The sequence below is a fragment of the Nannospalax galili genome, unplaced genomic scaffold, assembly GCF_000622305.1.
Source record: "Nannospalax galili isolate Female #2095 unplaced genomic scaffold, S.galili_v1.0 scaffold161, whole genome shotgun sequence".
NCBI lineage: Eukaryota > Metazoa > Chordata > Mammalia > Rodentia > Spalacidae > Nannospalax > Nannospalax galili.
The window spans coordinates 2,774,991-2,789,191 of NW_008348586.1; the positions used below are offsets into that span (position 1 = coordinate 2,774,991).

Sequence of the window (14,201 nt, forward strand, 5' to 3'; positions counted from 1 at the left end):
TGAGACAGGGTCTTCCTAAAGCCCTAGCTGGCTTAGAACCCTATGTAGACCATGCTGTCCTCAATCTCACAGGGATCCACCTGTGTCTGCCTTCTGAGTGCTGAGATTAAAGGCATCATGTCTGTCTAGACACATAATTTTTAAAAATTAAAAAATAAAATAAAGATATGTAGTTGGAGCTGGGCAGGATGGTACGTGCCTATAATCCTGTCATTTAGGAGACAGAGGCAGGGGGATTGGGGAGTTCAAGGTCACCTCCAGCTACATGTTGAGATGGAGGCCAACTGGGGTATATGAAACTAAGAAAAAAAAGGTGCTGGTGATACAACTCAGTTTGTAGAGTACTTGCTTATATATGAGGTCCTAGATTTGATTCCTAGCACTGTAAACAAGATGTGGGGTGCATACCTGTAATCCCAGTACTCAGGATGTAGAAAAGCAGGAGGATCAGAAACTCAAGGCCCTTGGCTACATAAGGAATTCAGGGCTGTTCTGGGCTAGAGATTCTGTCCATATATATGGGGGGGGGGGTTGAAAGTCAGGGTGTTCTGGCATTCACTTGTAATCCTGACTACTTAGAAGGCTGTGGCAGGAGACTCTGCTTGAAAATCTTAAAAGTTGTGATTTAGGACATTTAAATATAATGTTTGTGATATCCTGCGGAGTTTGGAGGGGGAACTGGGATGACCACATTCTTTCTGTGTGCTCTTGCCTTAGGTCATGACCTTTTCCAGCAGCCCCCAATGACTCCTGTGGGGAGTGTCCAGCCATGGCCAGAGCCACCAGCCCCAGCCCCAGCACAGGCTCCAACGCTCCGCCAGGGCTGCTTCTACCTACTGGTGTTGGTGCCCATCACCTGTGCACTGCTGCAGCTCTTCACCTGGTCCCAGTTCACGCTGCATGGGAGACGCCTACGCATGATCAAGGCCCAGCGCCAGAACCTGACACAGATCCAAACACTGGACATTAAGATGGTATGAGAGGTGTGGCAGGGCCACTCTGCTGAGGTCACTGCCCTAGGTCTGGGCCTAGGGCACCTTCCTTGGGTGCAGCCTGGAGGACAGAAGGCAAATTGAGGGCTCCGGCGGTGGTGGTGGGGGGAGGGGGGGCTGAGCCAGGATGTCACTGAGGTCTCCCCCTCTTTAACTAGCTGACTCAGCTTGGGCAAGCGCTGGGCCATATATGCTCAGGGACCTGCTACTGCCATGGGGCAGGAGGAAAGAGGAGGACCAGAAAGGGTAAGGCTCAGTGTGATGTATAAGGGGCTGCCACGAGGCCTGGCCCACTTCCTGGCTGGGGCTGTCCTCTCTGATTGGCTCAGGAACCCTTTCTGATACTGTGCCTGCTTCCTTTTGCCCAGTCAGGAGAAGCTGGCTGTAAGTGCCATTTGCCTCCTCCTCCCACCCTTCTAGTAGTTTCTCTCAGAGGGCTCTCTGCTTCAGCTATGCTTGAAGCAGCCTATTCCCTCTGCTGTAGTGCTCCCCAAACCCCAGCAGGCCTCTGAACTCCATAAAGAAGCTCATTTCATTACAGATCAAGTAAAGCCAGTCATTCCTATTCTTCAGGTCTATGCCATTTGTGTGTGTGTGTGTGTGTGTGTGTGTGTGTGTGTGTGTGTAGCAGAGAGACAAATACCCCGAGAGCATTTTCCTAAATAGAATAGCACTGCAACTGCATCAGACTCATTGTGGTGCCAAGACAAGAATGCAGATGGTAAGCTGAACCTGGTGATCCATGCCTGTAATCCCACCGTTTGGAAGACTGAGGCAGGATCGCCTCAAGTTCAAAGCCATCCTGGGCCAGAGTGGCACCATGTCTCAAAAACAAACAATGACAACAAATACAGATAGACCACTGGCTGCTTGGGCCTGGAACCAGTTGCCTTAGTGCACTTCCCCCATATCACTACTGGACACAGTTGTCAAAGAACAGGCATTCTGAGCCCAGAGATCACAAGATGCTTCAGAAAATACTAGTGTTGATTCTCCAAGATTGTGACTGAGTGGGTCTAGACTGTGGTATAAACTTTGGAGTAATGAAAACCTCTCTGTACGTGATTTTATCTTGTAGCTGGATGATTGCATTGTGTTTAGCAGCACTGCTGGCTTCTACCTACCAGATTCCAGTTGCGATAACCAAACAGGTCTTCATATACTGTTCGATGCATCTTAGGAACAAAACTGACCCTAACTGGGACCTACTTCTCTAGGTCAATGGTTCTGAGAGTCTACATGGTGGATCAAAATGTAGGTTCCAGGGCTGTATTGTCTGGGCACATAATCTAGCTAATGGACAGCTGCTCAAATTATTTAAAAAATAAAACCAAAAACACCAGCCAGGTGTGATAGCACATGCCTTTAATCCCAGCACTTGGAAGGCAGAGGCAGGGAGATCTCTGTGAGATGGAGGCCATCCTGTTCTACTTAACTTAGCAAGTTCCAGGTCAGCTGGGGCTATAAGACCTGTCTCAAAAAACACAAAACAAAAACCTCCCCAAACTGTCTACCTTTTTGTAGTGCTAGAAGTTTTTCTGAAATGGATCAGAAAAATGTCTACATTTTATAGTTACTGAGATTAGTTAACAATTGCTAGGTACCTGGCTAGGTAGTTTTGTTTTTTCTGAGAGAGGGTCTTACTATGTAGCCCTGGCTGGCCTGGAACTTGCTATGATGAGACCAAGCTGACCTCAAACTTGTTTGAGACAGGATCTCCCTGTAGCCCCAGCTGGCCTGGAACTCACTGTGTAGACCAGGCTGGCCTTGAACTCACAGAGATCCACCTGCCTCTGCCTCCCTGAGTGCTGGGATTAAAGGCGTGTGCCAGCACACCCTGCTGGCAAGTGCCTTTATCTGCTGAGCCATGTTACTGACCCAAACCCCTCATGTTAATAAACTCCCAAATACCTTTTGTGTGTGGTATTGAGGATTGAATGCAGGACTTCATGAATGCCAGGCAAGTACTCTACTGCTGAATTGTAACCCCAGCCTTCTTTTTCAAAAAATTTATTTTATGAGTGTTTTGCCTGTGTATATGTAAGTGCACTATGTGTATGCGATGCCTGCAGAGGCCAGAAGAGGGCAAAAGATCCCCTGGAACTGGAGTTATGAATGACTGTTAACCAACGTGTGGGTGCTGGGAACCAAACCCCAGTCCTCTGGAAGAGCAGTCAGTGCTCTTAACCACTGAGTCATCTCTCCACCCCTACCCTTGATTTTGTATAAACATTAAATCCCCAAAGAAGGCCATTTGAGGTGGTGACTAGTAATCCTGTCACCGAGGAAGGGGGCGAGATTAGTGAACGGTCTCTGTTCTTATTATAACACAGTTATTAAATTGTAATTGTTTATAGCTATAATACAAATGCTATAAAGTCACCCTTATTTTAAAATTTATTATTTATTTGTTTTTAGTCTTTTTGAGACAGGGGCTCCCTGTAATCCTAGCTGACCTGGAACTTGCTATGAAGACCAGGCTGGCCTTGAAATCAGAGATCTGCCTGACTCTGCCTCCTGAGTGCTGGGATTAAAGGCGACTGCTCAACCATCTCTCCAGCCCCACCAACTTTCTTTTTATGACAGGGTCTCTCACTAAGTTGTGGAAGCTGGCCTTGAGCTCACTTTTAATCCAGGCAGTCCTTGAACTTATTACTTACAAACCTCCTGCCTCAGTTTCCTGAGTAGTTAGGATCACAGGCTTAGTCCAAGTAGTGTTTTACACACACTGAGTTTTAAGAGCCTCTGACTTGAAAGATGTCATGACATCCATCATTTGAAGTCAAGTTTCATCCTTGGATCTGCGTATGCACACAGGGTCAGACCCTTGGTTCTTGAACCTGGTCTTTGTCTTCAGACACCCAATAGATTAGGGTATGGTCTGCATCTCAGGTTCAGAGACTGTAGCTCCCCTTTCTTCCCACCAGAAACTGACCACAGAAGAGGCCCAGCTGATGTGTCTATTGGAACAACTTTATTTAAGTACACTGGGCCCCACCAGGCAACGTGGCTTGTGCGAGGCTGTGCAAGGGACAGCTTGGGCTAAGAGAAGGAAGGTGAGCTGGTTAAGCGCACTGTAGTCCAAGGGTCGCCACACTGTTTTCACACACACCAGCTTCAGCTTAACATCTGGCAGGGGCCTTTGGTCATAGGATGGTATGGGGAAAGAATACTGTCTGGAATCTGGGACTTGGTATCACAGGTGAGGATGCCAGTGAAGACAGGCTCACCCCAACTTTGTACCACCTAGGCCAAAGGCCCTTGGACCATTGCTAGGAGCCAGGCCTGAGCCCATTAGCTCTTGGCACTTTGGTCTGGCTCTTTCCCTCCATTCCCAAATAGGTTCAAAGTCAGAAGTGGCACATGATCAATCCAGAAGAGGCCTTCCTGCCACTTCAACTTAGTCCCCCGGTCAGCTAGAGTAGCAAAAGGCAACTTGGTTAACTGTAGCTTACTTCAGTTCTACGGGGACTCCAACACCCCTCCCTTGCAAGGAGCCTCTGCAGTCAAAAATGATGCTATTTCTTGTTTTTTAAAAAATCCAACCAACAATTAGCCTGTTGGTTCCAGGGCAGTGAGCAAATGGAGGTGGGGTTAAGGAAGAGGCTAGCTGGGGTGCCCTTGTGTGTAGCCTCCAATCCTGCAAGACCCTGAGGCCTATGAATACTGTCAGTTCACCACCACCAGCAAGGAGTGACAGGGCCCTGAATGCTATGCTAAGCCTAGTGCTGTAAACATTAGTGTAAGCAAGGTGACTGGTGGGCAGGAGGCAGTGAACCCTTGCTCTGCAGTCCCTTTATTGAACAAACACTTCAATAAATAAAACTGTTAAGATGGCATTGAAACAAGGTTGGATGAGAAGCAAATAACAGGACCTGGAGCCAACAGGTCCTTAAAGTCTCTCAAGACCCCCTGGATGTGGCTGGGGCTTGTAAAATTAACCCTGCAGCTATTTTCTGTCCTCCTCAAATGCCCAGTGTGGTCCTGGTCCCTAGGTAGACATGAGTGTACCCTGCTCTCTCCTGACCCCAGTCTATAGCCACTGCTGGAGTGCTTTCCTAGTCTCCCAAACCCAAACTGAAATAAAACCAGACAGAACTTAACCCCAGCCCCAGCCCCTCAGTCCAGAGGCATGGAAAGCAGAATGGTGAGCAAGGGGAGGCAGCAGCGCCCCGACCTCAGGGTACTGGGTAGGTTGGGTTGGGGTCAGCAAGGTCTCCCTGTGGTGGTAACTGTAGTTCCAAACAGCCAGCCAAAGGCCCAGCTGAGGAAGGAGTGGGCCTCTGCCAGAGCTCTTCCTGTCAGGGGCCAGTTAGTAGTCAACCCCAGGCCTCAGGCCATCACCATCGTGGGTAGTTCAATGTCCTTTCTGAGCCTGGGATTCCTGGGCCACATGGCACTCAGTATGCACACACACTCACTCACACATACAGGCAGTTCCCTGCAAACACTCCGACTCAAGAAAGCGAGTTTTAAAGTGGAGTTAACTTCAGAGAGAGGTGAAGATGATGTCTCAACATTAGAAGGTTTTCCTATGGATGGATCGGGCACCATCTTCTTCATATTCCTTCTTGGAGACCCACATCTTCTTAAAGGTATCCAGGGAAGCAAGGATGGAGCCTCTGGAGTGGAGAGGATCCAAAGGAGTAAGTGTGAGAGCCAGCCAATCCCCCTAGGCCTAAACTAGATGAGGCCTTTCCTTTAAGGGACAGGGTAGGGTGGGGGTCTAGTCAAAGCTTTTGCTTCTGTTCTTATTCTCCCATGAGCTACTTACCCAATCCATGTGGAATACAGTCTCTCCTGGGGTGCAGATATCTGCAGAGGGAGATGGAAAAAGGAATCTGAGACCTTCACACCCTACTTCTCTTTTTCCCTCTCTTTTGTGTTGTGTATGGTGTGTGCACGTTGCCATGTGTGTAGGAGCATGTGTGTGTGCATGGAGGCCCAAAGCTGCTATCTGGTATTTTCCTTGATCACCCTCTATTTACTGAGGCAGAGTCTCTTGTTGAATTGGAACTTGTCAATTCTGACTAGTAGCCAGCTTGCCCCAGGGACCTTGCCTCTGCTTCCTAAGTGCTGTAGCTATAGGTCACTGCCATGCCCACCTGGCTTTTATGTAGGCTCTGGAGATCTGAATTCTGGTCGTAATGCTTGCACAGCCAGGGCTTTATCCACTAAGCCATCTTCCCAGGCTCCCCCTAACCTCTTTCTCATTCTGTTTCACTACCAAGTGTGGTGAATACATGCCATGCAAAGGCTCCTGTTGGACCTGAGGCTTCTTGCAGGATGCTGTGGCCAGCCTGACACTAAGTAGGGAAATAGATCTGTAGTAGGAGCTGGATTTCTTCATTTGAGGCCCTTCCTCTGTACAGGAAGCAGACACTCAATTGGCAGTCTGTATTACAGGGGAGCCATGGGGGATGGGAGGAGTCAACAGTGAAATTAATCTGTCAATTTCAGTTTCCCTGTTTGACCAATATGGGGTCCTAGCCATGTACTCTACCACATTCAGGATTTGAAACTTTATTTATTTTTGTCTTTTTGAGACAGGTCTCCCTGTAGTCCCAGCTGACCTGAACTCACTATGTAGACCAGGCTGGCCCTGAACTTACAACTTACAAAGATCCGCCTGCCTCTGTCTTCCAAGTGCTGGGATTAAAGGTGTGTGCTACCACGCCTGGCTGAAACTTTATTTTTTTATACAGAGTCTCTATGAAGCCCAAATTAGTCTTGAACTCATGGCACTCCTGCCTCAGCTTCCCAGGTGCTGAGATTACAAGGAAGCATCACCACACCCAGCTACTGTCCCCCTTTGAGTGAAGAGTGAGAATGAGAACGGGTCCTCCTTTGGGCAAATCTAGACTGCAGGGCCACTGTGTATGCTAGGAGCCACCTGATGACATCTGTAGAGCTATGGCTGCCTGAAGGGCTTGGCGAGAACCAGAGGGAGGACATGCCATGTGTTCCAGGTCCTTGGGGCCCAGTCCCACCCAGCCCAGCATCCAGTATACTCCTACCCTGATCTTCACGTCTTTTGGAGCCAGTTTCTTCACCTCACTTAGTAGCCTGTCACCAAAACCTGAATGGGCAGAAAAACAGACTCGCAAATGAACTCTGTGCATCTGAGCCCTGCAGGATTAGGATGCTTCCTGAAGAAGGGTCCCATGAGCGAAGACCAACCTTTGAATAGGGTAGAGCCTCCTGAGAGGACAATGTTGGAAAAAAGTGTGCGCCGTAAGTCCATGTCAGACTTCTGGATAGCAAATACCAGGACCTCGTGGATACCCTCACTCTCTTCACCAATTAAGTCCGGCCTAAACAGCAGCTCAGGGGCCCGGAATCGGGAAGGGCCGATCTGTAAGGGTAAAGAGCTAGCTTAAGAGGCTGGGGCTGGGACAGATCCCCTGGGAGTGGGAAGAGTTTCCTCTGCCCATCTCATAGGAACCAGAAGGTTGTAAAGCCCAGGCTCAAGACAAACCTATGCCAAGGGCCTTAAGGAGCAAAGGTAGAGCTCCTGGGAATGAATAGGGAACAAACGGGGCTTCTGGGTAACTTCTGCTGGGGCTGGGACAGATCCCCCTGGGAGTAGGAAGAGGTTCCTCTGCCCATCTCTTAGGAACCAGGAGGTTATAAAGCCCAGGCTCAAGAAAAACCTATGCCAAGGGCCTTAAGAAGCAAAGGTAGAGCTCCTGGGAATGAATAGGGAACAAACAGGGCTTCTGGGTAACTAGAGAGGGGAAACACATTTACTACTAGCTCTGGCTTTTCCAGCTAAGAGATCTTTGGCATTAACACTCTTGGAAGCTGCTTCTTATCAATGGGAGTTCCAGGGGGCAACTCCCTGTACTGTGCCCCATGGGTGGTTTAAGACAGCATTAACTATCCCACTTCCCAAATAATCTTGACCTAGGGAAGTCCCTCTGGAGATCTCTTCCCCTCTGCACAGAAAGACACAGTTCCTACTTCTCTTCTGTACGACACAGGGCTGCTCTAGGTCCTCATAGGGCATTCTGCTTGGGCCCAGAGCTTAATGGTAGGTATGAGGGGGAAAAGGGAATGATGAGGTCACTACCTCAATGGTGCTGCCATCAGGCAAATAGTACTGAGCCTTCTCCGTCTCTAGTGTCTCATCCTTCTGGGGGTTTATGGATAGGTAGCAGGCTCTCTGCAGAATCAAGTATGACAGTTAGAATGACAGGAAACCTGGTACAAGCCCAGGCAAAGTCCCACAGGAGTGACATGCTGCTCCAGAAATCTCAACTGCAGTGACTGCCCAAAGGTCATAAAAGCTCTTGCTTAAGCAGGGGCAGAGGTCTGTTAGATTGCTCCGGTGGCACTTAAAATGTGAGTTCTTACTTGCTCCATCTTTCTGGTAGGCAAACCTGGGAACTGGCTCTCTAGTTCCTCGGTCTGAGACTATCTAAATTTAGCCAGGCTCAAACATCTTTCTCCCTCTATCCCTAATATAGTTTTGGGTCCCTAATAACCAGCTCAGAGTTTTCCCTAGAAGCAAATATGGGAAGAAGGTTTTAATTTACTTAAAAAAGTCATTTTGTCTTCTCCAGGGATTTGAACCTATATGATTTGTAGTAAGGAGAGGTATACCAGGTACCCACCCAGCTTAGGAAGTGGAAGCAGCTCCCTTTCCCCCCACAAGATGGCAACATTCAGGAGGGTGAATCTGTTGGTAGGAGAGGACACCTGGGACAAGCTGCCAGGAGCTCTGCTGTGGAGAACAGAACCTGACCCAGGATCCCATGTAGGAGCTTTATCCCTCTTCACTCCTAGGGTCACCATTCCTCATCCTGTCCCTGGGCCCACAGGACAGCACTTACTTCCTTTATAGCCTTGACAATCTCAAACTCGGAGGATGAGTGGAAATCATAGCCCTCCTTACGTAGGTAGAGGCGCAGGAATCGTGAGACATCTCGGCCAGCGATATCGATGCGCATGATAGAGTGAGGCATGGCGAAGCCTTCGTAAATGGGCACTGCATGGGTGACACCATCCCCAGAATCCAGCACCACACCTGTGGTTCTGCCTGTGGCATAACTGAAGCAAAGGAGACAAAACAAATCATCACTGAACCTGTCTCCCCATTTTGGAAAGAAACCTACTTGTTAAAGCTGAGCCAGCAGAACTAAACTTTTATCCTGGGCCTTTCTGATGGCTGAGCACTAGGAAAACTTTGAAAAGCTGAATAAAGAAGCTGAGCTTTTCCAGCCTACCCCACGGAAGAACAGCCTTCCAGTCTGAGGCTACAGAATGGGGAACCTGGCCTAAAGAGCAGTTTCAACTCCTTAACAAAAGGAGGAAAGGGAAATGATAAAGGAAAACAAGACTACTTTTCACCTTCATAAAGAATTAGGTTTTCCTCACATGGCCTTTGAAGTCTATCTTTCTTTAGTTTTCTATCTCCAAAAGATAGAAAGAGATAGGGGTTCAGATATGAGGGCAAAACCCTACTCTGCCTCAGTGTTTGGAGGTCAACATGGAATAGGGTAGGATCGGTGTGCATACCCCGATTTGCTATGCAGCTGCTCCATCTGAGGCTGGTTTTCATCCTATAGGAATGCAGTCCAGCAATATCTGATCTTCCCATTTTCCAGCGAGGCCAGAAATTTAGATTTGGATATGAAATCTCAAATTACTTTTATTTTATTTATTTTTGTGGTGCTGGGATCAAACCCCGGCCTTGTACATGCTAGGCAGTTGTCTGCCACTATGTTTCAGTCCCAGCCCATAAATCTTTAGATACTGGTTCACAACTTTTTAATGGGGTCAAATAAACCCACTGTGCAGGTCAGTATACCATCTCAGCAGCAGAGAGAGGTAGGCATGAGGCAGGGTGGGGAGCATGACAGAAATGAGAGGATGTCAGAACAGGTCCTATGGAAGCTATTTGGATCATGGATATATCACCAGCCTAGCAGAACATCTGGTACCCACAGAAGACACTGAATATTGGAACACATTAAGGGGCTTGCAGGAAAGGCCATGGCAGCATGTGGTCCTAGACCTGGACACCAAACCTCCTGATAGTACCAGGGCTGGGATGCAGCCTCAGTACCAGCTACATATTCCCTTTTGGTTTCATCTGAGAACCTTCAGTGTCTAGTTTCAGTAAAAGTCTCTCTTATCCCTATCTTTAGCTCTTCCTTGCTGAGGGGAGGGTATGGGGCTCAAGTTACTCTGAAACAACCTAAAGGAGGGGCACTTTTGACTGTGCCCAAGAACTGCTTTCCCTACAAGAGGCCACGCTAGCCAGACAGGCTGCTACTCACAGGCTAAGCACAGCTTGCATGGAGATGAAAAGAGCTGGTACGTTGAAGGTCTCGAAGAAAACTTCCGCAGCTCTCTCCCTGTTTTTCCGAGGGTTTAAAGGTGCTTCAGTCAAGAGCACAGGATGCTGGGGAAAGGGGCCCAGGAAGCAGGCAGGTGAGGCCAGGTTTTTCACATTCACGGCCCTGCCTTGATAGTTTGCTAGTCCAGGGAGCCTTTGTTAGATTCCCTTCAAGCCCTGCCCAAGTCAGTTTTCCTCCCTCCCTCCCTCTCTCCCTCCCTCCCTCCCTCTCCTCCCTCTCCTTCCTTCCTTCCTTCCTTCCTTCCTTCCTTCCTCCCTCCCTCCCTCCCTCTCTCTCGCTGTCTTTCTTTTTTGATCCTTCTACTGAAAAATGAACTTAGGTCCTTTGCATGTTAAACAGCAGTCTTTACAAACTCCTTTGAGGGTCATATGTCTCTGTAGCAGCACTAATTAGACTTAGTAATATAAAACGACACAAAGTTATTCTTTCTTTCTTTCTTTCTTTCTTTCTTTCTTTCTTTCTTTCTTTCTTTCTTTCTTTCTTTCTTTCTTTCTTTCTTTCTTTCTTTCTTTCCACATTCATGTCTTAAAGTCCCATTCTGTCCTCATCCCCACTCTCTGATTCCACCTCTGTGTCCTCTAAGATTCCCTGTATCCATTGTGTATCCCCTACTTGTCAAGAAGATTTTGTTAAACTCTGAGTTACTAGGATACTTCAAATACTTTTCAAAATAGAAAATTACAATTTAATACTGAGTATTTAAAAAAATATTTTATTTTTATGTGTTTTGCCTGAATTCCTGATCCTCCCATCTCTACCCCAAGTGCTAGGATTACAGGTGTGTAAGACTGCTTTCTTAATTTTTCCTCTGTTTGTAAAAGGGAGATAATTCTTCCTAGATCTTTTGGGTTTGTTTTTTGAGATAGAGTCTTCCTAAGTAGCCCTAGGGTGGCCTCAAAGTCACAGCAGTCCTCCTGCCTCTGCCTCCAAAGTATTAGCATTATAGGCATATGCCATGACACTCAAATTCAATTCTAATGTATTAACAGGAATAATATGAAAATAACATTTGAATAGGTCTAGAAAGCACACAGCCTAGGGCCTGATATGTAGTTAGATTCAAGTATCTTGGCAGTTATCACTGTCATCCTCCTCATCTCTGGGTAGAGTTCCACCCAGCTTTGCATCCTGCCCAGGGGTGTCCAGCACATGTCTCTCACCTCCTCTGAGAAAGTCTGCAGTTGGTCCTTAGAATAGACATATTGCCAGATGCGCTCCATGTCATTCCAGTCCTTGACGATGCCATGCTCCATGGGATAGCGGATGGACAGCAACCCTCGGTGCTCCTGTAAGCAGAAGGCAAAAGCTGTAGCAGCAGTCAGGCTATGCCTGGCATCCTGCTTTTCCAGGCCCAAGCTATATAGACAGAATCACTTCCAAAGGAGCCTCAGCTTCCTAATGTCCCAACCTGTAGTCCTCATCCATACTGATGATGTGTACTAGTTCTCTAAGTCCTGAGCATGCTGCAAACTGCTCTTGCTGCCCAAACAGCTGCAAAGCAGAGGTTCCTGCTCACTGCCAAATTCTAGGACATAATCTCCTGGCTCCTGCCTCTGCCTACAGCTCCTAGAGTCAAAGTTGGCAACAATGACTCTGAAGTTTTACTTCCTAGAGGCTGCCTGAGGGCTCTGCTTGAACTGGGGTAATTAGCTCATATCTAGGGAATGCCAGTCTGGAACTTCTCACCAGATCCCTTTGGCCAAAAATATAACTAAGCCCTGAATTTGATCACTGGTAAGACAATGACAGGATACAAAAGGAAGGCCAAAGTCTTGTTTTCTAGACTGGCCTGCTTCCCAAAGTGGAGCTCCAGGTATTTCTTCTCCAAGGCTTGAGTCTGCTCTTAGAAGAAATAAACCAGCCTGGCCTAGGATGAGGATCAAGAGGAACTTAGGAGAAAAATACCCCCTTCACTCATTGCTGTGTCAAACTCCAAGAACACTCCATGTGTGAGTAAGGTAAGTGCTCTGCTGGCTTGAGGCTGCATCTGGTGATGGGGAATTACCTCAGCTTTGGGGCCAATGAAGATGTCACCCTCAAGGGCTCCTGCCATTACACGAACATGTTTGGGTCTGCCCACACTAGAAAAGACAGCAGAGAGGGACATCATTTTTCATTTCATGACAGACACAGGGAGGACATATGTACAGATGTACCCTGATTCTACTGTGTTCATCTCTGAGGAATGAAGATACAGTTAATTTTTATTTCCTTTTTTATGTTTCTGTATTTTCTGCAATTTCTATAAAGAACATGCGTTATTGGGTCTGGAGAGGTGGCTCAGAAGTTAAGAGTACATACTGCTCTTTCAGAGAACCTGAGTTCAATTCCCAGCACTTGTATCAGCAAGCTGACAACTGCCAGTTCCAGGAGATCCAATGCCTCTGGCTTCTATAGGCACCTGCACTCGTGTGCACACATATACATAATTAAAAATAATAAAAATCAATCTTAACAAAAAGAATATGTAGGGCCAGAGAGATAGCTCAGTGGTTAAGAGCACTGGCTCCTCTTCCAGAGGACCCAGGTTCAGCTCCCAGCATCCACCCACGTGGTAGCTGATGACAGACCATAACTCCAGTTCCAGGGGCTTTGATGCCCTCTTCTGGCCTCTGTGGGCATTTCATATACAGGTAAACTTACATGCAGGCAAAACACTCATACACGTAAAATAAAAATTAAAAAAAGAACATGCATTATTTGAAGTTATTTGTATATTATTTCTTTTTTTTTTTTTTTTTTTTTTTTTTTGAGACAGGGTCTCCCTATAGCCCGAGCTGTCCTGGTCACTATGTAGACCAGGCTGGCCTTGAACTCAGAGAGATCCGCCTGCCTCTGCCTCCCAAGTGCTGGGACTATAGGCGTGCCCCACCACGCCTGGCTTATTATTTCATATTTTATTATATTATTTTATAAACAAATTTTAGAAGGTTCAATACCTCTAGTTCTTTTATCTTTCCACTCTGTATACAGACCAAGATAAAAAGGAATTTCTAAGCTAAGTGTGGTAACATAATCCCTGCACTTGAGAAGCAGAGGTACACCAATCTCTCTGAGTTTGAGGCCAGCCTGGTCTACATAAGAGTTCCAGGCTATCCAGGGCTACAGGGAGACCTTGTCTCAAAAAGACGAAAAATAGCTGGGTGTAGTGGTGCACGCCTTTAGTCCCAGCACTCAGGAGGTAGAGGCAGGTGGATCTCTGTGAGTTCAAGGCCAGCCTGGTCTACATAGTGAGTTCCAGGCCAGCTGGGGCTACAGGGAGACCCTGTCCCAAAAAGACCCGAAAAAAAAAAATAAATAAAAGCTGGGCATAGTGCTGCACGCCTTTAGTCCCAGCACTCAGGAGGCAGAAGCAGGTGGATCTCTGTGAGATCCAGACCAGTGGTGGCTACAGGGAGACCCTGTCTCAAGAAGATGGAAAAAAAAAAAAGGGGGGCTAGAAAGATGGCCAGCGGTTAAGAGCTCTGCGTATTCTTGCAGAGGGCCCAGGTTTGGTTCCCAGCATCCACATGGTGGCTAACAACTGTCCATAGCTCCAGTTCCAGGAGATCTAATGCCTTCCTTCTTCTGACCTCTGTGGGCACTGCACCACATGGGTGCACCAACCTATATGCAAGCAATACATTCATACACATAAAATAAAAATAATAAATAAGGTAGGGCATGGTGGCACAAGCCTTTAATCCCAGCACTTGGGAGGCACAGGCAGGCAGGCGGATCTCTGTGAGTTCAAGGCCAGCCTGGTCTACATAGTGAGTTCTAGGCCAGCTGGCGTTACAGGGAGACCTTGAATTAAAAAAAAAAAAAAAAAAAAAAAGGCTGGGGGGGGGGCCCGGGGGTAAAA

The 14,201-nt window shown here is 47.4% G+C and overlaps 2 protein-coding genes across 7 annotated transcripts in view; one reads left to right on the forward strand and one right to left on the reverse strand.

Annotated features, from left to right (window-relative positions):
* Window positions 1-2,679, forward strand: part of Mfsd13a (major facilitator superfamily domain containing 13A) — an 18,424-nt gene extending 15,745 nt beyond the window's left edge. For 2 of the 5 annotated variants that reach the window (XM_008845653.2, XM_029569664.1), the window contains 2 exons: window positions 718-974; window positions 1,151-2,064. In XM_008845653.2, coding sequence (XP_008843875.1) covers window positions 718-974; window positions 1,151-1,261 — 368 coding nt within the window. In that variant the 3' untranslated portion in view covers window positions 1,262-2,064. The other 3 variants (XM_029569663.1, XM_029569662.1, XM_008845654.3) reach the window with 3 other exon arrangements.
* Window positions 2,680-3,944: 1,265 nt separating this feature from the next.
* Actr1a (actin related protein 1A) overlaps window positions 3,945-14,201 on the reverse strand; it is a 19,956-nt gene continuing 9,699 nt past the window's right edge. The window contains exons 3-11 of one of the 2 annotated variants that reach the window (XM_008845655.2): window positions 12,363-12,438; window positions 11,518-11,643; window positions 10,277-10,401; window positions 8,828-9,044; window positions 8,065-8,157; window positions 7,173-7,347; window positions 7,010-7,071; window positions 5,767-5,807; window positions 3,945-5,614 (exon numbers count right to left, since the gene is read on the reverse strand). In XM_008845655.2, coding sequence (XP_008843877.1) covers window positions 5,512-5,614; window positions 5,767-5,807; window positions 7,010-7,071; window positions 7,173-7,347; window positions 8,065-8,157; window positions 8,828-9,044; window positions 10,277-10,401; window positions 11,518-11,643; window positions 12,363-12,438 — 1,018 coding nt within the window. In that variant the 3' untranslated portion in view covers window positions 3,945-5,511. The remainder of the gene's footprint in view (window positions 5,615-5,766; window positions 5,808-7,009; window positions 7,072-7,172; window positions 7,348-8,064; window positions 8,158-8,827; window positions 9,045-10,276; window positions 10,402-11,517; window positions 11,644-12,362; window positions 12,439-14,201) is intronic. The other variant, XM_029569634.1, reaches the window with a different exon arrangement.